The sequence below is a fragment of the Lynx canadensis genome, chromosome X (genome assembly GCF_007474595.2).
Source record: "Lynx canadensis isolate LIC74 chromosome X, mLynCan4.pri.v2, whole genome shotgun sequence".
NCBI lineage: Eukaryota > Metazoa > Chordata > Mammalia > Carnivora > Felidae > Lynx > Lynx canadensis.
In genome coordinates, this window is record NC_044321.2 from 27,754,681 (window position 1) to 27,780,623 (window position 25,943).

Here is a 25,943-nt window from a genome sequence, read left to right on the forward strand (position 1 = left end):
CTAAGACTAAATAATAATATTATTGCCATTTTACAGATAAGAGGTAAAAGTTCGAGGCAGACACAGCTTGTAAGTGGCAGAACAGAAATGTAAATCCAAGGGTCAATGTTCACTTGCTGCTATACCTGCTCACATTTCTGAACGGTGATTTTCCTTTAAGTGTGTCTTTATATATACACACGTGCATATATAAAGTCAGAAGAAGATTGAAAATGCACACAATGGCATATGACAATCTTTTAATGCCTTTCAGCTCCTGATAAACTCGAATTAAATTTGGGGAAAATCAAACAACTTCAATACCTGAAATTTAAAAAATTATAATCAGGTTGACAACTATGGAACAGAGTTTTTTGCTGTGTAATTTTTACATACATTACTTTACAGTGATCAATTGACTTTTTTTTTTTCAATTTTTTTTTTAACGTTTATTTTATTTTTGAGACAGAGACAGAGCATGAACGGGGGAGGGGCAGAGAGAGAGGGAGACACAGAATCTGAAGCAGGCTCCAGGCTCTGAGCCATCAGCCCAGAGCCTGACGCGGGGCTCGAACTCACAGATTGTGAGATCATGACCTGAGCTGAAGTCGGACGCTTAACCGACTGAGCCACCCAGGCGCCCCATCAATTGACTTTTAATAGGTATGGAAGAACTGCAGTTCTACAGTTTAAAATATACTGCATAAACATAGCAATAGCTTTAGCACATAATTACGAGCCAGGCTTAAAACCATCTCCACAGGCATAGTAGCACAAGGCTCAAATATCTGATGGTGTGAGGATTTACAAGTCTAAGCAACAGAAAGAATTTTACATGTTGAACTTTGTGAGAAACCTGGGGTAAAAAATATCAGGTGCTCATAAAGGAGGCTGAGTGACTAATCAAAAGGCTATAGAATCCTATCTCCCATGAACAAGTACAGAGGAATTACCATGGCTAAGGGGAGTATAAAAGGAGTACCAAAGTTCTTGAGAGTGGTATGATAACTAAATTTTATTTATTTATTTATTTATTTATTTATTTATTTATTTATTTTTAACTTTTGTTTATTTTTGAGAGACAGACTGACAGACAGACAGAACGTGAGCAGGGGAAAGGCAGAGAGAGAGGGGGAGACACAGAATCTGAAGCAGGCTCCAGGCTCTAAGCTGTCAGCACAGAGCCCTACGCGGGGCTTGAACCCATGAAATGTGAGATCATGACCTGAGATGACGTTGGACACCCAACCGACCGAGCCACCCAGGCACGCCTAAATTTTATTATTAATTACGGTCTTGTTTTGATACTGATAATAAGGCAATAGAACATCTTGAAAAGATAAAACATTGGAATCATGAGCATACTTACAATCTATATTCAAAAGACATCAAAAAAAGAAGTATTTCTATTTGAAATAAAATATATAATAATTAAGAAGGCTTATTCTATAAAACTGTTCAATTTCATGTATTTTATCCCTCGCTTCATATTATATTTTGTACAAATTATCAGAAAGAAGAGACTCGTGTTGGATTCAGGATTCATATTAAACACTGATTTTGAGCAACTGTGTGAATTAAGTGCATCTGCAAAAATTCAAGGAGCAATGAAATTTATTTTTTCTGATCCACCTGACATGAAGTAATGAAACACCTTCTTTAACTAGGGATGCAGATGATCAAGTATACACTGAGACAAAAACTTATGTTTTCTTTATGTGGTATTTCATTTATTGTCTGTAAAGAATAAATATATCATATAGACACTGATCATTTTATTTTCAATGTATCTTAATCACATACTCCTGATGAGTGAAATATACTCATTTCAGAAGTCAGTCTTCTTTTACAGGATGAGAAGTGTATTTTCATTATCATCTTCCAGCTGACAGTGAGACTGATATAGCAGAGATAGTTGGAAATTCTTCACTAATTACTCCAGAGTTTTATATAAAATTTCAAACAAAGAGAAACATATCACATGCATTTAGAACTCGAAGAATACTGTTATGGAAATCTTCCTAGCCCAAACTTCCCTTTTTATAAAGAAGTAATGAGAGATTCCAAAAGTTAACTCAGCTCTTGTCTCTTAAATCTTCAGTGCCTACATCATGTTATCGTAGACAACGAATTTATAACATAGTAACTATTACACTGATAGACAAGGGCAATTCTCAAACACCTACTTTAGTTGGAGGTAGGAAAAGAATACAGTTCATTTCCAAAGTTATTTGAGCTGTAACTTGGAAGTTTTCTGATATAACTGTTAACTTAAACAATTAACTAAAATTCAAGATGGTTAGTCTATGAATTCAGGTAGTCCTTGAATAAGATAGAAACCTAAAATAAGTGAAGGATTTTATTTTAATTCTAGGTTTTATAAAACCATTTTTTAAATTGGCATCAGGTTGATGAGGCTTAGAGAACTTTCAGGAACCAATGAAAAGGGTTGTCAATGGAAAGGCCTTAGAGTGTTGTGAATTAAAATCATTGGCAAAAAGAAGAGAGGCAAACCAATTCTAACTACATCTTAAGTATCAATAGATCTACAAAACAATGCTTTGAGAGTGGGCACAGTCAGAATGTGCACGTAAAATATTTTGTGGAGAATAAAAAGAGGGATCTCTAAAAAATGAGAATGAACTAAAAAAAAAAAAAGTAAAGGGGCGCCTGGGTGGCGCAGTCGGTTAAGCGTCCGACTTCAGCCAGGTCACGATCTCGCGGTCCGTGAGTTCGAGCCCCGCGTCGGGCTCTGGGCTGATGGCTCAGAGCCTGGAGCCTGTTTCCGATTCTGTGTCTCCCTCTCTCTCTGCCCCTCGCCCGTTCATGCTCTGTCTCTCTCTGTCCCAAAAATAAATAAACGTTGAAAAAAAAAATTAAAAAAAAAAAAAAAAGTAAATAGAGAAATGTTAATCTTAATACTTCTGAATGCCCCATTTGCATTTCTGGTATTCTTAAAAATACTGGCTTATTATGTTCAACCACGTTTTACACTATTCATATGTCTGGCAAGAGTTTTAAAACTCCCAGCAGGAGACAAACGTTATAGAATAGATATATACATACATAATGATCACTTACTCCGTTTGGGCATCTGTAACTACAGATACAGAAATAACAGCATAAACATGTACTCTCATGTTCAAGGAGAGGAGAATCCTAGGTATATTCATTTTATCTTTAAGATATTTGTGCTTATAGTTCAGAACATTGCAAAAATGGTCAATGGAAATACAGCAAAATATTCACAAAATGGGAATGAGATGTATAAACTTGTATGTGTCATAAAATGTCCCTTAACTTTTGGCAAAGAAGATAATTTACTCTGCTAAAAAAATGACAAAACTAAGGAACTTTTGGACTCGTTTAGATATATTGTTACATTTAAACACCTAATGCCAAGTTTAACTTAAACTACCATAATACATTATAAAGTACATGACTATTATGCCCTTTCCGAGGTATGTATGATTTCAGTTAAATGGGGAAAAATGTTTCAAATCACTAAAATTATATGTAAGTTTAAAGTATTAACTATAATGAACTTCTGTCTATCATATTCCCTAATTATAATCAAGATAAAAATACATTCATCAGTGTTACAGCATTTAGGAAAAAAAAAACTAAATTTCAACAAGCATATTTATTAAAAAAATGTAGAGGACACAGAGGGTCATTTGAGTATTTAAATAAGTCAATCCAGAGTTTATTTGATTTGTTGTCTTTTCTTAAGCATTCACATAGCAAGGGTTATTATTCTTCCTAACTTTGGGGAACAGAAAGTATTTCTATTTTCTTACGCCACCTTTTTTATCAACTTAAGCGTCCTGAGCTTGTGTCCAGGCATTAGTCAAGCCAGCCCTGACTTTGAAATGCAAGAGAACAGCCTCACAGTTGATTTTTTTCTTCATATTTTGATCTCTTGCCATGCTACTATTTCTTAAGGTCAAAATCCCTCAAAGCTTTGACCTGAATAGCACTCAAACATTCGGGCACACATGTCCTTTAATGTCACCATGATTGGATACCCTGTCACCTCAGTCACAATTCCTATATCCTACTGGATTTTAACCATTACCAGATTTTCCTCATTCCTTAAACTAATTCTAAAAAGGATTTTTAGAAGACTAAGTATATCATGTCATTAATGGGACTGATTCTCACAACATCTCTACTCCTGCAAACATGCTAGAAAATGTGCATACAAGAGAGCTTTGTTCTTCAAAGTCACAACCTTACCCTCAACATTCTTGGACATCTTCCCATGTTCTTTCAATCAAGTTCAATTTTACACGCAAGGAAGAAATTCAAGGGCTTTTTTAGTTATAAGATACTAGTTCATGGCTTGCTCTATCTCCCTTTCAATTCCTCTGTCCTCGGGTACCTTCATTTTTATCTTCCTTAGACTCCCAACTCACCTCAGCAGTGATTTGGACTGGGCCTATGATAGTTACTTTGGTGGGGGATGGGGGGGCGCAATGAACAAAACCAGAAATCGAACTGTAGAAAAGCTGAAGCTTAGTGTTCCAAAAAGCAACCTGCCTAATATAAGTCTATGTATCTGCTTACGATCTGGTATAGTAGTGCATAAATGTTTGAAAATAAAAATTAAAAAAAAACATAGTGAATCACAAAAAGCCCTCCAGACTCACTGAACAGTATGCCCTATATATCAAGAACACCAGTGTTTTTTTTTTTTCCTCCAAAATGCTGTCATGTCTGTGACTTTATTTTATTGGCAAATACAGTGGATACATGCTGTACTGTATATTGGACATCATTTTATAAAGAACTGTATGAACCAGAACTAGTGGTTTTTTATTATAGGTTTTGAAAATTTCAAAAACAGGAAGGTGAATAAGTACCATAGGCAGTAGTCTTATAATTTTAGGCCATTAAAAACAAGGTTGCTAAGGTTTTTTACCAACTAGAATAACAAATCAGTAACATTTTGATGATATGCACAACATTTTTTTTAGAAAGTAGGCTCATTCCAAAGAGATAAGTATATTTAAATACTGCAGTCATAGAAAGGTCTCCAATTTCCCCATTTCAGGCAGCACTGTGGAAGTAAACCACAACGTGGGTATTGCTCAATGTGTCACTGTCTTGTTAACTCAGTGTTTAGTAAAAATATGGTCTGCAGACTATCAAAGGCTGCATGCAGATTACTGGTTCACTAAGTGAGATTTTCTGAGCATGCAATCTAGGACTATGCATTTTAATCAGTTTCCCAGGTGATTATTATGCAGACTCAAGTTTAAAAAGCACTAGATATAATACAAGTGAACAAGAACATGACCTACTGTTAACAGTTACATCTCCATAAACGTAACCCTTTAAAGGGATGCATTTCTAAACAGTTTTCTTTATAAGGTAATGCCAATCCTTCTTAACATGGTAACCGACCATTTTATAGCACCAATAATCTACGGAACCAATGGGTACATATTGGAATGATATCATTGTTGATTTAAAAAGTGTCAAATGTTCTCATGTCTCACATATTTATTACATAAATTCCAGTGTTAATGCAAACTAGCCATGGCCAGATCATATATAGTAAGAAGAATTATGACATGGTTATAAAATCACTACTCATTCAAGCAAATGCTAAAAATATATTCACTGGAAAACACATGGAATTTTTATTAATGCCCAATGACTGCGTGGGAAATGATTACAATGTACACTCCTTCAAATTTAAAATTTTAAGTATGAATTTAATTTCAAAAAGAAAGTTCAACTGTGACTGAAAATCGTATACATTGCCTGGTAACATTTTCTTAAATTATATTTCTGGAAGAAATATTTTAAACTTCATTTCATCTTTCAACAAACATTTCAAACATTTCATACTTATCAAATGTCAAGTCTCAGGAAAACAAATTCCCTTCACTGTCTCATAACAAAGGAAATGAATGCCTAAAGCTACCGAATGTGGTCATAGCTTTCATAGAGATGTGTTAATGGTGCTTTGAGCTATGGACTACAACCGATTAGCAAAAGTTAGCTTCTATAATGGAAAATAATATGGCATAATGTGTTAAATGCTATTATATATAATGTTAATATTTTGAATGACTACCCACAATTCCACCATCTAATAACATCAGATAACAAAGGTTTCTACTTTAAAATCATCCCATTTCCTTTAAATTACCAAAACTTTTAAAAGTCTTACCAGAAAGCCACATTATGACACTACAAGGGTACACAGATGCTTTCCTAATCCACAGCCTGTGTGTTAGTGTTATGATTTAACTGTTCGTGGCACAAAGAACATGCAATGAACAGATCCTTACTCATCCTAATAAAACAGAGTCTTCAGTAAAATCAAAGGACCTGGGCCTGAGCCGTGCTCCTATCACCAACTTCGCTTGGACAATTCATTTTTCCTCCCTACGTTTCATTTTTCTCACATGTAAAATGTAGGGATCAACTAACAGCACTCAAGGTTCTAGAATCTGTGATTTGGGGTCAGGTTGTGATGACAAAGTCCCTAGCACTCGGTCCAATTGCTCTAAGTCACTCAGATCCTCATTCCCACTTAACTGGAAGGAATTACACTCTAAGGCAAGAACTAGTTCAGTCAATCAGCACTCACTCCTTGACCTCTCCCACATTCTCCACTATCAAGACAAGCCATATTTTTTATTCAAATGACTACTTTGCAAGGACTAATCCAGTGATATCCTTTGTAGAGTTATAATACTGTTGCCTTGAATGAGGATTTCAAGAATCTCAAAGATGATTCATTACAGGGTAAGTAATTAGGATCACTAACCTGTGCAGAACTTTTTTCAAGTTTTTGGACTAAATTATCCCAACGCTGGGCAAAGTTGTCCAGCCATGCTTCCATCTTTTGGGCTACCAATGTGTTTTTCAGGGTTGAAAGAAGATCTTGGTTGAGTGAACAGAGTTTGTCCATGGTTTGCTTTTTCTTTTCTAAATCTGTTTTTAAAACCTGTTAAAACAGGAAAGAATACATAATAAGCCCCGTAACATTTTATAAAACAGTATAGTTCAAATTGTTTTTGCATGTATTTTCTCATTTGCATAGATACAAAAAGACTGCAATCATGCCTGCAAAGGAGCAAGAGCCCATAAGAATCTAAGTAGAAGATTATAATCCAAATAATCTTCCCAAGAAGCTTGAAGAGAAAGAAAAATAAAAGTCAGATGTAGAAAAACACCTAGTAGAGAAACTTAGGAGCTACTTAGAAACATCTGAGGAACTCACAAGTAAAGAAGTAGTGTTACTCAAAGGGAAGTTTACTTTTAAATTTTTTTAGTATCTGTTACTCAATTAACATTTGGCTATCTGAGTAATTATCTTCTAAAGCGAATTTAAAAGCCCATTAAGTAACAGAACTAAGCAACTGAGCGTGATATAAATCCTTTGGAATCACTTCATATGTTTTCTAAGTACATATGTGTTTTATGGAGTAATTTTGATAACATCCCTATTTTCAAAGTTTTTGTGAGTTATAGAGGGTGACCCCCGCCCTTTGGTTGAAATGGAATGAATAAACAAAGTGGCTTATATGAAATCAGTAGATCCGGGCACCTTATTCTTTCACTTTATCCATTAAGGTCACCCTACACTTTGGGAAATCCAATCTCTGGCTCCCAAACACTAGTTCCGGACTTAGCTTGCCAACAAAGAACAAAAAGAAAGAAGAGGCAATTATTTTATAGCTTCTTTGCTATAATCCCCTCCTTTTTCCCCTCCTTTTCGCCACAACAAGTACAATGAACATAAAGTGAACAGTGAGACCTGTCTTTCCAAAACAAATGCAAATTTAAGAATAACTAATATTTCACATGGCAAACAAATGATCATGAAACAGATGTACCAATTGCTAATGAACTGACATGTCATGTACACAGAGAAATTAATACACCACCTCCCATGCAAGGGACGCTTTATGTAGCTCATTCTGGCATGCTGCCTGCACTGACGGCTCTGAAGAACGCTCTGGGAGTTCATCCTTTATTCAGAATCTGCTTCACCTGGTGTACTTTTATACTGGATTCCTAGTGCATGCCACGTTTAAGGTATAAAAGCTAGTTGGGGAGTTCATTTCTAATTTTCCCTCAACAATTATGGTTTTTTTCACTGTTTTCTCTCAGTTTGAAAGAATGCAATAAATCAAAATGAGTTAAGATTCATAAGATGAATGCATATCAAAATAAAACTTTCACTGTAGTAACTTAGTAATGCATTGGTTTTATATGTTGATTTTGTTTGTTTAATCCACGTGAGCTCTCCATTAAATTTAAATGCATTTTGGGCTAGTAATAAAACAATAGTTTATGCTACCTGTCTAGAGCTGGGACCCAAATCTGAATTTGTAGATTCCTCCAATCCCTTTATGGCATCCTAATCTTTTTTTTTTTCTTTTAATTTTTGGCATGTGTTTGTTTTGTTCTAAGCCATTTCAGGTTTTTTTGGGGGGAGGGAAAAGTTATGATAGAATTAAAGGCATGCATTTTAAAATATAAAGACGTAAATACAATCCTCTTTGGCTCTCTCAGGGCTTCAGGAGCTAATTTAAATAGCTGTATGCACAAGGCTAAGGGGTATGCCATTATTTAAGCTAAATATGCAATGATTTGGAAACATTTCAGAACAAGGAACTGAGAGTTATGTCTGAAGAAGAGGAAACCATTTGTGTTGGAAATTCATGGGCAACTTCATATCATGTAAAGAGTTTTTCTTAGATGATATATAAAACTAATTGGATACCCAAAGAGATTTAGTGGCAAATGACAGTAAGCTTCCTGTGTGAAGATTAAGCCCAATGAAGAAACACTTGGTGAGCATCACAAAAATAAAGGGAAAGGAAGTCAAATCACCATTAAAGAATACTTTTAGGAAAAAATGGATTCAAGGTGAAGTAAAAACATTATTATAATCAAATTGTGGAATTACTGAATTTACATATGTTTACCTAAATCCATACAAGAGCACTGTACTAAACAAAGCTTCTAGCTAGTAAATTTTAAATCTATAGTTTTAAAAATGGTGATGGCAGGTTAGTTTTCAGTTTGTTTCCTTTGTTGGGAGAATATTTCTTTCTCTTTCTTCATGAACTCCCACTACCCAAAGGACTCTCCTACCACACCCAACAGAGGGAGAAGACAAGAAATCCAGGTGCTGCCGGATGCACTGAATCACGGTGTTGAAGTACCTTCTCCCATCTATCCTTGGCTATCAACACTTGGATGCTTCCATTTTATGTGTACATATTAAATTACTATGATTTAATTGCTGTTTATTATTAGAGTATAAAAAAAGATGTCTCTCTGCTTATCAAAAACTAATTACAAGTGTTTGAGTGCCAGAGAACCACAGAGCTCTGGAAAACTCAGGAAGAAAAAGGAAGCTCTAGAAAATTTACACATGGCAGAGGTCACCCAGGATTTTAAAAGAAGAAATCTATTTTATTTGCAAAGAGGCCAAGCAGTTGGACCTATAACCAAAATAGGCAGGGAGGTACAGTCAATAAACCAGATTAGGCCAGTAGTAAAGAGGGACGAGAGATAGATAAGCTGCCCGAGAAGACAGAACAGACATATTCTATGTGGTCATTAAAAGATGATTTCAAGTGCAAAATGAATGTATCCTTACAAAGAGGCCAGGAAATCCCTGGGGGAATCAGAATCACCTAGAAGCCTTTCTAAAATGCAGATTTCTGGGCCCAACTTCCAGGCCCTCTGAGTCAGTAGGTCTGGGATGGAACCTAAGAATTTGCATTTCTAACAAGTTCTTAGGTGATGCTGATGCTGCCAGTCTGGGGACCACACTTCTTGAGAACCATCGATTCTACTTGGATTAATTGGTAACAGGAGGTGAGGTTTCAAGTCTTGGTACCAGCACTATCAGCAGGGACCTGCTGAGCCACTGTAAGTACTTCAACCCTGCCGTGTGCTTGCAGCCACTTGAGAATGTCCTCAATTCCACAGTCCGCTGTAGCCCCTGCACACCCTAGGCCTGTGGACCACCATGCTTCCCAGGGTGGTCCTTCCCCAGAAAACACCACAGGTCCTCACGGCAACAGAAAACTCACCCAGGAACCTATTTCTTTTAAATTTGGGCCTTCCTGTGAGAGCCTAACTGATTCTGTTTTAGAATCCGCCTAAGGGCCACAGTTTCTTCTCTCCTTTGCTTTTGATCGTTTACATCAAATAAAAAATCAGTTTTGGCCGTGAAAAATAACAGATCTACATGGTTTGGATAAAAGCACAGATCAAGAGGAAATGAAATACTTGACTCCTCACTTCCCACCTCAAATGAAAAGTAGGAGAACATCCCATGGGCTATTAGTGATAATATTTCAAAAACAAATTGCACTGATTATAAATAAAAGAGTTTGAGCACACTTTATCTATACCTAGGTATGTAGTAGGAACTGGTGACAGATGGTACCTGTTTTGGGTCTCAGATTGTGACATATTTTAATGAACATTAAATTCTTATTCACTGCCTGAGTCAGCAGGGGAATTTTACCTCAAATTCTAGACCAGCTGTCAGATTTTGTTAATTGGCTTAAACTATCAAACGGTTAGACTTATACAAAACATATTTTCACTTTGTTCACAAGTAAGGTGACATAATTTGAATTTTAATCATACTGGATAATTACTGAGCATTTTCATGGTCCTGAGGTTAGTCAAGTCTTTTATTCACAAAAATGTCAACATAGTAGCGCTTGACTGTTAGAAATGATGGTTCTCGATCACAGTTCTTTTTTTGTCAAGGAACCAAATGATATGAGGAGTTCTGAAATAGCTTAAAAGGGCTGGACCTGAGTCTGGATGTCTTGGTGCTCAATTTGACTCTGCTACTAATGGTCTTTGATAGCTTATGCATGCCGTGTGTGTGTGTGTGTGTGTGTGTGTGTGTGTTTTCCCCTGGGCCTCAATATCCTCTTCTGAAATAACCTTGTCTAGTTCCTCCTTTTCATACCCAAGGCTACTTAGTTCAGTTCCACTAACTGGCCTCCTTACTACCCAAGAGTATTCCAAAAATGCAAATATGAATTCTATCAAGTTCTTAGCGGCTCCTCATCAGCTGTGGAACAAAATTATAAATACATCACTGACATTTTTGCATTCTTTTGATACAAATACAGATCACTTTTCTGAAATTTGTCTTTAGTGGTCAAATCACTCCAGAAAGTATATCTTTTTTGAGGAGTGAATTCTCTTCCATAAGAAACTAGCTTGTGATGACAAGCAATATATTTGTGAATCAATTTTAAATTAAAAGCCTAAAGATCAGTAACTATGGAGCAAAAATATATGATACAAATCAATATTTGGGAACATGATACACATTTAACTGGGGAAACATATTTAAGATCAGCTTTAAATAAATGATTTAATTATGTCATACAATATCAATACAGATATAAATCATTTCATTTAGGTAAAATTATAAAATGTTATTTATAACAGACCTTTGTTTTATATTAGAGTTAACATCAAGTTAGCATTTAAGAGAATCGCTCTATCAAAACAACAAGAAGAAATTCTAACTTTGGAATATTTTATTTGAAAAATTAAGCTCTTAATATTACACTGCCCTCTACTACACAGCCAAATAATCAAGTTCACAGTGGAAGAGAAGCTTTAGAGGTCTTTTCTAATCCTCTACGTTTTCACTCAAACTAAAATATCTCATTGAAGCCCTCTGTGATGTTCTTTTATTGCCAAAGTTCCCTTATTTTTCAAAACACGCAGGCACTTATAATTAATGCTACTGGTTTGCTTTAATATTTTTTCTAATTTTCCAAATGAAGGTATAAGCCCCTTATGTGAGGATAATCACTTCTTATACTTCGATTTCTCAAAGAATTTAATTTAGACTATTACTTTAGAACCACATACTGTTTAGAACTATACAGAACATTCCTATGTACTTCTCAGTGTTACCTTTTTATTTTAACTGAATTCTTATTCCAGGGATGGTATATTTTTTTCAAAAGTACAATTGTTTTTTGAAAACCATAGTTGCCAATCTGCCTACATCTAATGTAATTAATGTTCGTATTCCTCCAAAATTCATGAAATGAGGGCTGAAGCCTCTGCTGTGGTAATATTAGGAGAATGGGCTTTTGGGAGGTAATTGGGTTTAGATGAGAAGAGAGTAGAGCACCACAATGGGATCAGTGCCCTTAGAAGAAGAGAAAGAGGCATCGGATCCTCCTCTAATTCTGCTGCTATGTGAGGATACAGCTAAAAGACGCTAAGAGCCAGGAAAAGGGACCTTACCAGGAACCAAATCTGCTGGCACCATGATCTCATACTTCCAAGCTTCCAGAAATGTGAGAAATAAATGTCTGCCGTGTAAGCCATCTAGTCCGTGATATTTTGTTACAGAAGTCTGAGATGTCTAAGACAGGAATTGGTACCAAGAAGTGGGGTACCACTGTAACAAATACCTACAAATGTGTATACAGCTTTGGAAGTGAGTAATGGGTAGAGGCTGAGAGCGCTCAGGTGCTCTAACCTGCAAGGTGCAGGTTAGAGAAGGTTGAGATTGCTGTGAAATGACTCCTAAAGGCAATTCTGTTGAGGGCTCAGAGAAAGAGACCTGGAAAGCGTCCTGTTTTTAGAGAATACATAAATTAAAACGGACAAAATATTAGTATAAATATGGATGGCAAAAGTCATTCTGATGAGGTCTTAGATGAAAATGAGGGTGATGTTATTGGCCAACTGGAGGAAGGATGATCCTGATTATAAAGTGGCAAACAACTTGGCTGAATCGTGTTCATGTTCCAGCATTTTGCGGAAGGTGGAACTTGTGAGCAATGAAAGTGAATATTTAGCTGAGGAGATATCTAAGCAAAGTGGCATGATTTCTCTTGCCCATGGTAAAATGAGAGAAGAGAGAAATGAATTGAACAAGAGTCATTTGGCATAAAGGCACTAGAATTTAAAGATGTGGCAAATCCTCAGCCTATCCATATTGCAAAGAATGAGAAAATATGTTCAGAAAAGAACACTAAGGGTATGGCTGACTGACCACTTGATAAGATTAGTGTGGGTGGGAACCAGAGACCTAGTCAGCCATCTCAACAGAACCCAGGAATAGAGATGGAATTATACCAACAGAAACACTGCCAGCTGAGACTAAAAGCAATGGAGAAAAATGGACAGAATGAAGGAAGGCTGTCTAACATGTGCTATTCCTAAAGAAAAGCGAAGAATAATGTAGGCGATTCCGAGTTATAAGACGTACCACTCCCACCACAGGCCCAGAGAGCAGAGCTAGTGCTTCCAGGGTTTCAAAGAGTGGGTCTACCTCTCCAGTCCACGGAGCAGGATGCCCCTCCCCAGTACCGCAGGAGCAGAGCCACTGGGTTGGGCTGCTGCAGAGGGCCACATGGGTGGTGCCCTGTGGAACTGAACAGACAAGGCTAACTTGTGGAGTCCTGGAGGTGAGGCTGCTTCTCCAGTGGTCCTGGAGGGCAGTGCATCAGTCCAAAGAGGATTATTCTTGAGGCTTAAGGTCTAATGGAATTTTCTTTGCTATGTTTTGGACCTATATGGAACCTGTCACTCCTTCCTTCTTTCCTTTTTCTCATTTTTGGAAGGGGAATGTCTGTCCTCTGCCTGACGCACCAACATATTTTGGGAGCGCTTAACTTGCCTGCTTTCATAGTGTCACAGCTAGGTAGGAAGTCTGACTCAGGATGAATTGCACCTGGAGTCTTACCACATCTGATCTAGATGATGATGAAACTTTGGAATTTATACTGCAGAGCTGATTCTGGAACCAGTTAAGACTTCTGGAGCTCATAAGATAGAATGAATGCATTGTGCATGTGAGAAAGATATGAATTTGGGGGGGTCTGTGGGTGTGATGTTATAGACTGAATGTTTGTGTCCCCACAAAGTTCAGATGTTGAACCCTACCCTCACACACTTACATAAAATGTGATGGTAGTAAGAGGTGGGGCCTTCGAGAGGTTATTAGGTTTAGATGAGATCATAAGGGTGGAGACCTCATGTTGGAGCTCATGCCCTTATAAGAGGAGGAAATGGGTGAAGGTTGATCAAAAGGTACAAACTTTCAGTGATAAAATAAATAAGCATGGGTAATGTAATGCGCAGAATGGTGACTACAGTTAATAATAACAACATAATGTGTATCTGAGAGTTGTTAAGAGGATAGATCCTTAAAGTTCTCACCACAAGAAGAAGAATGTACCTGGGTGAGGTGATGGGTGTTAACTAATCATGGCGGTCATTTTGTAATACATACAAACACTGAATCATTATGCTATACATCTGAAAGTAATGTGATATGCCAATTACATCTCAATTTAAAAAATTAATTTAAAAAATATAGGAGATGGGCTAGATGGCCAATAGGTATTAAGGAGGGCACTTGTGATGAGCACAGGGTGTTGTATGTAGTGATCAACCATTGAATTCTACCGTTGAAACCAATATTGCACTGTATGTTAACTAAAATTTAAATGAAAAAAAAAATAAACGTGGGAAAGAGACACCAAAAGTTTCCTCTCTTTCTACCACGGGAACACAAGGTAAGAAGGTGCAGTATACAAATCAGAAAAGGGTCCTCACCAAAAAGTAAAGCTGCTGGCAGGTTGATCCGGGACTCCCCAGCTTCCATACGCGTGAGAAATAAATATTTGTTTAAGTCACCCAGTCTATGGTATTTTATTATAGCAGCCCAAGCCATCTAAGATAATATAGCTGTTCCTATTTTAAAGAAAATTTACAATATGATATAATTGAACAGACTATGATTTAAGACACAACAATGAGTATTTGGTTTAAGATCAGAAAGAATAAAGAGACCAAATTATGGTGTTACTGTCAACTATTTGTTTTTTTTTTTTAAAGTTGTGAACACTAAAAAATACATACAGCCAGTTGTTGAAGACTTGATAACATTTCACTTTGATCCTTAAAGCCAGTTGTGTGAATCTTGTTCAATGCATCTTCTTTTTCTGAAAGCCATGCACTAAAAAGGCACTGAAAGAAATAAAATAATTCCAAAAAAGAAAATAAATAATTACTAAAGTAGATCATCATATGCTTTTTTTTTCCCATTGAAAATCTTACCATATCTTTCACTGACACAATTTCCCCCACATGACTCACCTGTTCTTCGGTAAAACGCTGCCATTTCAGGAGGATGTCTTGTAAAAGAACCCAGCGATCTTCTGTCCATCTACAGATGTTTGCCCATCTATCTCCCAGTACCTGGGGGAACAGACAACCCATCACCACATCAGCAGACAATTAACTGTTAACTGAATTTCATTTAAAATTGCATGATTGAGGTGGCTTAGTCTGTTAAGCGTCCAACTCTTGATTTCAACTCAGGTCATGATCTCATGGCTTCTGGCATACAGACTCCTATCAGTGGGTTCTGCACTGACAACATGGAGCCTGTTTGGAATCCTCTCCCTCTCTCTCATTGCCCACCCCCCAACTCATAAGTGCTCCCATCTCTCCCTCTCTAAAAATAAATATTTAAAAAATAAAAATAAAATAAAATTGCATGAATGATTTGTGACAGTATCTAATTATGAGTCTCCTATGTATACTAGGAGTTTAAGGACACCCTTCGTGATTTGCTTATAATGACATACGTATCAAGCCTTTCATTTGTCTTTAGATTATTTCATTCACTCTTTCAAATTACATTGAAAAGTAAAGATACTTACAAGAAGTTTGAGGCAGTTATCATACCACTATTTGAAATGTTTCCATGGTAAATGTAAGAGAGCAAAGCCATAAATATAGAATTTAAGAGGATTTTGTATTGATAATATGTGAAATGGGTATCTTTCTCAGGTCTGAAAACATATACCAAAGGATAAAAGTCTGACTACTAAATAGAATACCTAAAGACTCTTCTGTAAAGTAATGCTGTGTAATTAAAATTGCTTAATGTCTTGATTGTAGAAGAAAATTTCAATTTAATTTACTTCCACATGTGGACTTTAAAAATTACCTAGATTATTATTACAAACTATTTAAAATCACTCTGTCTCCAAAGTATTCTAGAGAGAAAATTTTAATATTCACTGCATAGTAACTGCCATATCCCTAGCATGTTACTAATATTTATATACACACACTATTTGAATATATCACATAAACCAACTACTAATGGTATGTATATATGAATATATGTATGTCCATATGTATATATTTGCTGGATGCTGGAGACAAACATCTTTATTAAAGATACTATCAAAATTTTGACAAACATTTCAAAACAGATTTGCAAACAGTGCTTCCCTTTCCAACAGGCAGTGCTGTCAAAAGTCAATACAATACGGTAAGACAACACAACTTGAATCAACATTAGTTCAAAATCCTTGTATTTTTGACCATATGACTTATGTTCCCACATGATAAAACAAACGATAGCTTAAATCAACATCAACAGGTAAACTCAATGCAATTAAAGTGCATGCTGTTTGATGAATTCATGGTATGATATGGTTAAATGTATCCACTCCTGTTTATACTCCTGGCTCTCAGGATGAAAAAAACAAACAAACAAAAAAACAAAACAAAAAAACTCTAAATATACATTTCATGCCAATAATAGTTTCTTTGCATATCTCTCTTCAAAAAATACTTTGTAGCAGTGTATAAGCAGGTTACCTTCAAGTTTAACTTTACGACTTTGCCCCCAAACTATAGATCTGTTTCATTTTCCAACGTATTGATTTTGCCCAACATTAATAAAGCTGCCAAACTGTTGAAACGGAAACGCTTTTGTCTCCCGCAACAGAAGTAGCAATTTGACAGAAAAAGAAATCCCTATGATAACACTCATCAGTTGCTTAACCTGAGGGTTTGACCTACAGAGAGAAGGAGCATTTTTTTCCTCCATGCACGCTCACATGCACACCACCTCTACACACATGCAGCCTGAGCACACGCTTTCAGACACCAGGAGGCACAGTATGCTTCCCATTGCTCTAACCCAGTGGGAAGCAGTGTAGCTAATGATGAACCACACCATGTACACAACTAGCAAACACCTTAAGGCAACCACTGCAACGGGGGGTTAACTTGCAGGGTGGATTTACTGTTCTAGATCAAATCAGTCTGTATGTACATGTGTGTGTGCATACCTATACACATACAAATACACATACAAATACAACTTTCTATTCCTTAACCCTCCGAAACAATGTTTTGGTTTTTTTTTTGCATTCTGTGCAAATTTCTAAATATTCTACCATTTAAGGCAAAGACTTGGTATTAAGAAATGGCAGGGGGGCGCCTGGGTGGCTCAGTCCGGTTAAGCGTCCGACTTCGGCTCAGGTCACGATCTCGCGATCCGTGAGTTCGATCCCCGCATCGGGCTCTGGGCTGATGGCTCAGAGCCTGGAGCCTGCTTCCGATTCTGTGTCTCCCTCTCTCTCTGCCCCTCCCCCGTTCATGCTCTGTCTCTCTCTGTCTCAAAAATAAATAAAAAACATTAAAAAAAATTAAAAAAAATAAATAGAAAATAAAAAAAAAAGAAACGGCAGGAAATAGGCTTATATTTATCTAAAACCTTTTCACCTTGCACATTACTGGGTTTTTTTTTTTTAAACACGCGTAACTTTGAAGTACACACATTGAATTCTCAATATCTAAAAAAAAAAAACATTTCTAATGATAAACACAAGTTTTTAAGGAGAATAAAAACTCATTTGAAGTAGTGACACTGGATCCACAATATTAAAAAAATATATATTTCTATTGACACACATAAATTGGTAGGAGGCAGAAAAAACAGTGTCACAAATGCAGGGAACCAAAGTCCAATGGGGAGAAAATAACTCAAGTTTACTAAGAGTGAAACTTTCAACAAGCAAAGTCTCATTTTTAGAATCTTAGAGCAACTCATTTGGAATTTTAAATACAACCAATCAAAATTGCAGCAGCATTCTTCTCAAAGCTAGAACAAACAATCCTAAGTTTTGTATAGAACCACAAAAGACCCCCGAATAGCCAAAGTAATGTTGAAAAAGAAAACCAAAGTGGGAGGCATCACAATCCCAGACTTCAGCCTCTACTACAAAACTGTAATCATCAAGACAGCATGGTACTGGCACAAAAACAGACACATAGACCAACGGAATAGAGAACCCAGAACTGGACCCATCAAATACATGTCTAGCACCAGGACTCTGCTTGCTGTGGGTCAAATTCACCTATTAGAGTTTTTTTTTTTTTTTTTGAGGTGAGCCAGCTGGTTATGAAGTTGATTGCATATATATTTTTCTTCATGATAACTGGGACGAGACTGCTTGATCTTCTGATATTCTTGTAAGACTTCTTCATGAACATTCTGATTGTCTTTTGAGCCCGGATAAAGCTGATTTTTTGGGGCATCCAGTTTCATAAATCTTCTACCTACAGTCTCCATCCTGGCACACAAGGCCCTGTACTCATCAAACTCAGTATTGAAGTCATCCTTGGGTAATTCTGGCATTGCTCAGAGGAGACGATAGCAATATATTTTATCAAATAATCTAGGAGCGCAATTGTTGAAGAAGGCTCCATAGAGTCAATACAACCTTCTTTAACTCCTTCATTGGAAACTGGACTGAAGTTGTTCAGCTTGGCAATTCCTTCTTCTCCTTAAAGGTCCTCTTCGTTTTTTCAGTTGTTGCAATGTTGTGTTTTTTAATTGGGCCTTTTTCCTTCTGTTTTTTTAGACTTTTTTGGACTTTGTGTGAGACTGAATGGTTTCCTTCCATAGGCTTTGGGCACTTTAGTAGAAATGAACCAGGGGATAATGTTTCCAGAGAAGTTCTAGAAGAGTATTTGTCTTGCCTGTCCTCATATATACTACTGTTTTGACTAAAACTGTTAAAATGTAGGTCTTGAGTCCCCTGGCCTTCTTGAGTTCTAGGGGAATTAGAGTGAGAATTTAGTTTGAGGAGGATTGGAGATGGGCAGGTGGGTTGAAGGCAGTAGTGAGGGGTAGGGATGGCAGCAGCTGCAGGGGGCGGCAGGGGGCCTGCAGCAGATTTTTCACGGGTGGGATTCAAAGGGCTATTTAACGTTGGAGGCATTCTTTTTGTCAGGTGAGGTCTTTGAGATTTTTTATTCATTAAAGGATCAATGAAATCTGAATCCAAAAGCCATATCTGAGGAGAAGATGCAGCATTGCTACTAGAACATGCAGGAGATTCTGAATGGCTGGTGCTGGCAGCATTCTGTGATAGATTCAGCTTTCTCCAGAGCACTGACTCTAATGACTGTTTATTTCACTGTATCCAGGTCAGTCTCTTTGAATCTCTTTAAAAACATAATCCTTTACGGTAAACGAGAGGCCCTTAGGATTCAGATTGGCTACCTGTTGCAGAATTGCTCCGAGGGAGTTGACGCCACTTGGTGATTGACGCCATCTTTCTGCTCAGGTATCTTGTGGGCCTTCAGTGCCAGCAAGCAAATCACACCGTCCCTATGTGGCCAGTGAGAAACACTGCTGCTGCCCTGTGTCTTTTGAATCATATCTGCAAGGTTCCTGGGGGTTGACCGTTTCCTCTCAGGCACGGTATCTGAAATAGCTTGAGGTGCTTTCTGAATTTACACTCTTTTCCCTACATACGGTCCACCAGGTTTGATAACTTCTGTGCTTTGGCTGTGGGACTCCCCCTCTGCCTCAGGCATTCTTTCTCGTATCATCTGATAGGAGTCATTGGTTGCATATACTGTAATTTTATCTGGCATAAGACCCGGGCAACTGAGCTGGGAGACTCCAGAGCTAGAGAAGGTTTGCTGGATACAGTCAAGGCTGCCCTGAGAGCTGTCTTTATCCACATTTGACAAATAGAAAATAAAGCCATACACTTCATTGGGGGAACATTTTTAGGAATGTTGACAAGCCCTTGGAATACCTGGAACTAAGCTGAAGGTCAAAAGGAATTACTATAAAACCTTGGATTGTGAGTACCTTGTTCTTTGAATGTTCTGCAAGACAGGCAAACATTTCTAAGAAATTTTAACTTGATAAATGACTTATGTCTTGCAATACAAGTAGTACATGATGCTGAATGTCACATGAGCACAAGGGAGTCAGTGGCTCTTCTCTCTATCTATCTCCCTCTCTCTCATCCACCCACTGCAGGATTCTGGGTGATCGTCTCCCATGCTTGGATGCTTGGTCTTAGGCCACAGTGTTTGGCACAATTCAGTGATTTTTCACAATGTTGGAAAGTGCCCAGAAATGGCACTAGGGTAGTAGTTTTTGCCACTTCAAAGATCCTCTGGACAGTCCTTTGCTTTTCCAGACAAGAGTAAGCTTAGTAATGTTTTGCTTCATTCTAGGTCATTGGATAGTTTCCTTGTTAAAGTTTCATGAAAAGAAAAAGATTCTGTTGACCCAATAGATACAAGTGATTCCATTAGTGATAGTGAAAGTTGTCCTACACAGTAACCTTCCTCTCCTTGTCTTCCTCACATCAGCCACGAAGGCTTTCAAAGGTAAGTGCAGGTTAATTTATTTTTCTTTGTATTTTGTATTTTCCCTATTATTTCACATTATATTACAGTATTGTAATCATTTTTATATGAGTATTTTTGGGTGGTGGAGCGAATCATCTGAGTTTCCATTATTTCTTGTGGAGAAATTCACTTAGATATACAAGTGCTTTGGATTACAAGCATGTTTCCAGAAAGAATTAGTGTCACAAACCAAGGGTTTACTGTAGATTCTTGTGGCTCTGACAGGTCTCCAGCGCCCAGATCGCCATCTCAGTGAGCTTCACATGTAGGAGGGTGATGTTGTCTTACACGACAGTCTCTAGCCCTGCCCACCACACCCCTTCCCTGGGCCCTACCCTCCACTGCAGCTGTCACCACAGCTAAGGCCACCCCACGGCTGATGTACTGTCATATATCCAACTACCAATGGTGTTTAGATGAGAAAATATATGTTCAGATAACAGCTGTGCAAAGGGAATATTTTAAGACAGAAATTAGGCATCATTTATTTTAATTCCATTATGATGCACTTCAGAGTCTAAAACTTCAACTTTTTTTTTTTTTACTTTTGTGTAAATAAGAGAATTATTTTCCCACAGCTACCAGATCTTTACAATGAGAAGTAGCTCAAAATAGAGATATATTTTATTTTGAAAAGAATTAGGGCTAGGAAAAAATGTGTGTAACTCATATTTTTTACAAATGTATTAGGTATCTGAGATAAGTTTCGCCATAATTTCTGGCATATTTGATGGTACGTGTTTAGATTCACGTATCTAGAAGATAATGATATACGATTCAAATAATACATATGCAATGAGCATCATGAAAAAAAAAATCCACCTATTCCTAGGAGGCTTGAAGACCCACCTAATTTTTTCAAAACCATCGACCCTACCATTTTTTCAAAAAGGGAGTCCTGTGCATGAGTAAGGAGTAGGCAATAACATTTTACTACCAGTATGAAAATGATCATGTACTCATATTCAGCATGGTCACAAGTGAGTTTTAGGTGTTTTCCAGTAATGTCAATAAAAATGTTATTGCTTTCAACATAATGTAGCTGATTTTCCTATTTTTTATAGTTTCACTCTCTACTCCTTTTGAATTATGTTAGTTTATGGCAGAAGAAACAGCACTGAAATAATAACGCAAGATACCCAAAGGAAACATGCTGACATAAATCAATGAATTCAACAATATTAGCCATTTAGTTATTACAACCAAGTTTGTTGTTTTTGTTTTTTTTTTAATTTTTTTTCAACGTTTTTTAATTTATTTTTGGGACAGAGAGAGACAGAGCATGAACGGGGGACGGGCAGAGAGAGAGGGAGACACAGAATCGGAAACAGGCTCCAGGCTCTGAGCCATCAGCCCAGAGCCTGACGCGGGGCTCGAACTCACGGACCGCGAGATCGTGACCTGGCTGAAGTCGGACGCTTAACCGACTGCGCCACCCAGGCGCCCCATTTTTTTTTTTTTTCTGAAACATATTAGAAGTTCTTTAAGTTCCTAGTGCCGATGTCAGGACACATCAGGTAAAATGGTATGTAATATATCTGTTAAAAACATTAGCTCCAGAGAAAATCTTACCCCTTAAAGCCATAAACTACACTATCCACCTGATTTGAGGAAAAAGATATAAAAGGCCAAATTGTGGAACGCTGACTACACCCATTCAAACCCCCTGGAGACGGGAGTGAAGGTGAGGAAAGACACACTCAAACTGAAGTACCTTCTTCATAAATGAAAGAAAACGTACTGAGACTTCTAAATAGGTACAGCATCGTCTCTCCAGTGCTACAGGACACATAAAGGTAGTGTCCACTGAAGTAGCATCTTAGGTTTGTAGCCTCATAGATTGATGATTACAATTTATTAATTTTAGTGGACTTCCTATAAAACAAATCTGAATAGGGGTGCCTGGGCAACTCAGTCAGTTGCGTGTCCGATTTTGGCTCAGGCCATCATCACACGGTTCATGAGTTTGAGCCCCATGTTGAGAATGGGATTGGGATTCTCTTTGGGATTCTCTCTCTCCCCCTTTCTCTCTGTGCCACACAACTTGTGCTTTCTCTCTCTCTCTCTCTCTCAAAATAAGTAAATAAACTTAAAAATAAAACACATCCAAATAAAGACCTCCATATACTAGATTCCTTAAGGCTGTTAACTTTATAGAAATTCCAAAGTATTCTAATGTGGTATACTTTACACTATAGCTTTTTTTTCACTATATGAATGAGTCACAAAAACTAATAATAAATATTCTTTTAGATACACAGTAAACCTATTTAAGACAACTATTTTAAGAAGTGTCTTTGGTAATCCAATCATTATAACAGTTAATTTTGGTAAATTACTGAATGCTTATAATTCAGCCAATCCGATATTTAATTTAACTCATAGCTAATGATAGCCTCTAATTCATTCATTCATCCATCATGAATCCATTTAAACAACAAATATTTATCGAACACATGGTGTATGTCAAAAATGAACAGAATAAAGAAGTTATGGGCTCAACTGTGTCTCATTTTTATTTTTGCATCTATACTTTATTTAGATACATTTATATCTTAAAGAGAGAAGAGGTTAACGAAAAAATGCATTATAGTTTCAGTGAGTTAAGAATACAGCTATTCCGGGACGACTGATTGGCTCAGTCAGTTAAGTGTCCAACTCTTGATTTTGGCTCAGGTCATGATGTCATGGTTTGTGAATTCAAGCCTTGCGTTGGGCTTTCCACTGACAGCATGAATCCTGCCTGGGATTCTCTCTCCCCCTCTCCATCTCCCTCTCCCTCTCTTCTCTTTCTTTCTCTCACCCTTCCCAAGTCGTATGTGTGCTCACTCACTTTCTCAAAACCAATAAATAAACTTTAAAATGCATAGCTATTTCCCTATGATTCTACACATAGCACAAAGGTCTACAAAGACTTATATCTTAATGAAAGAAGATGTTAGATGAAGGATGCATAACATGAATTATAGTCTCAATGAGTTCAGCACAGAACTATTCCGATATACATCTACACTTATATTTTGAAACATTTATAACTTTTTTTAAGTTTTTATTTAAATTCCAGTTAGTTAACATACAGTGAAATATTAGTTTCAGGTGTAGAACTTACTGATTTAACACTTACATACAGCACCCGGTGCTCATCACAAGTGCCCTCCTTAATCCCCCTCACCTATTTCACCCATTCCCCCTCTGGTAACCATCAGTTTGTTCTCTATAAGTTCGTTTCTTAGGTTGCCTCTCTTCTTTTCCCCTATGACTGTCTTGTTTCTTAAATTCTCCTCATGAGTGAAGCCACATGGTATTTGTCTTTGTCTAACTGACATATATCACTTAACAAAATACTGTCTAGTTCCATCCCTGTCATTGTAAATGGCAATATTTCATTCTTTTTGCTGGCTGAGTAATATTCCATTGTGTATATATGCCACATCTTCTTTATCCATTTATCAATCGATGGATATTTGAACCGTTTCCTTAAAATTCATACGTTGAAGTTCTATCCCCCTCTACTACAGAATGTGACTGTATTAGCAAACAAGGCCTTTATAGATAGGACCTTTACATAGGGATTTTCATTTGAAATGGGGCTGTTATGCTGGTATCTAATTCAATCCAACAGGTGTCCTTATAAAGAGAGGAAATCTGGACACACAGAAAGACACAAGAGACACGTGAGCACACAGGAGACCATGTGAAGACACGGTGAGAAGATGGACATCCACAAGCCAAGGAGAAAGGCCCCAGATGGAACCAAACCTGCCAATACCTTGATCTTGGACTTGAAGACTCCAGAACTGTGACAAAATAAATTTCCGTGGTCTAGGCCACTCAGACTTTGGTATTTTGTTAGAGCAGACCACACAAGCTAATACAAAAGACATATTTAAAAGAGACTGATTCCATGGCATTACAAAATATCTCATAAAACTGAAGTTGTAGAAAGTAAAGATGTATTTATTACAGTGGGGAATTTTTATTTATTTTTATTTTTTTAATATGAAATTTATTCTCTAATTGGTTTCCATACAATACCCAGTGCTCATCCCAACAGGTGCCCTCCTCAATGCCCATCACCCACTTTCCCCTCCCTCCCACCCCCCATCAACCCTCAGTTTAGTCTCAGTTTTTAAGAGTCTCTTATGGCTTGCCTCCTTCCTTCTCAGTAACTTTTTTCTCCTTCCCCTCCCTCATGGTCTTCTGTTAAGCTTCTCAGGATCCATATAAGAGTGAAAACATATGGTATCTGTCTTTCCCTGTATGACTTATTTCACTTAGCCTAACACTCTACACTTCCATCCACATTGCTACAAAAGGCCAGATTTCATTCTTTCTCATTGCCAAGTAGTGTTCCATTGTATATATAAACCACGACTTCTTTACCCATTCATCAGTTGATGGACATTTAGGCTCTTTCCATAATTTGGCTATTGTTGAGAGTGCTGCTATAAACATTGGGGTACAAGTGCCCCTATGCATCAGGACTCCTGTATCCCTTGGGTAAATTCCTAGCAGTGCTATTGTTGGGTCATAGGATAGATCTATTTTTAATTTTTTGAGGAACCTCCACACTGTTTTCCAGAGTGGCCGTGCATTACAGTGGCAAAATTTTAGAAAACACATTTCAATTACTAGAATAAAATCATTTAAAATCATTTAAATAGAGGAGATTTTTAATAATTTATTGTGATTCAACTTCCCAAATACATAAATGCTATCACTTTAGAGTTTTGTGTTTTATATGAGGAAAGACACAAATATCTAGACACCTATCTATGGTCTAGATACATGTCTAGATACGTAGACCTAAGTGTTATGTCAGTCAACTGCTTGTATTACTTCTCAAATTAAAAAAAAAATATTAACACTTCATTTTCAGGTAATAATTCTGGCAATTCGTTAAGAGTTTGGTATTATTACCCCCTACTCCCCCAAAAAATCAAGTGACTTTCAGAAAATTCATGGCTAAATCATTTCATCTGTCTCAAAAAAATTATGATATCAACCCCTTAAAGAATTGCCACACATATTAAACAAGATTATGTACTGGAAAGCAGTTTTAATTGGAATTGAGTTATATGAGTGTTCATAGTTATTTACATTTTGTTTGATCATCGTGTTTATATAAAATCTTCTAAGAACTAGCAAGGGTCATCTATTTTACTCTACTCACTCTAGAAAGGTAGTTATTAAATCTTTATAAGTAGTTGTCTAGATTTCAAGTATAGTCTTCTTTAAAGATTTCCAACACAAGAGAGTATACATAACCTTTATTAAACCTGCTTAAACCTATCTTACTCTCAGAAAACCATCAATGAACTGACTCTAAGTCACTTCTGTTGTAATGTGGGCATGAAGCTTTTTACTCACCTCAGTAAAATTAGATAAGTGAATTAGAAATTGCTTGCTCGTAGGCTGGACATGTTTGCCCACAGGTAGATTTT

At 37.0% G+C, this 25,943-nt stretch overlaps 1 protein-coding gene across 3 annotated transcripts in view; it reads right to left on the reverse strand.

Moving 5' to 3' along the window:
• Window positions 1-25,943, reverse strand: part of DMD (dystrophin) — a 1,834,617-nt gene that overhangs the window by 1,387,960 nt on the left and 420,714 nt on the right. For all 3 annotated transcript variants that reach the window (XM_030304767.1, XM_030304766.1, XM_030304768.1), the window contains 3 exons: window positions 15,130-15,231; window positions 14,893-15,000; window positions 6,767-6,946 (listed from right to left, as the gene is read on the reverse strand). In XM_030304767.1, the coding sequence (XP_030160627.1) occupies window positions 6,767-6,946; window positions 14,893-15,000; window positions 15,130-15,231 (390 nt within the window). The remainder of the gene's footprint in view (window positions 1-6,766; window positions 6,947-14,892; window positions 15,001-15,129; window positions 15,232-25,943) is intronic.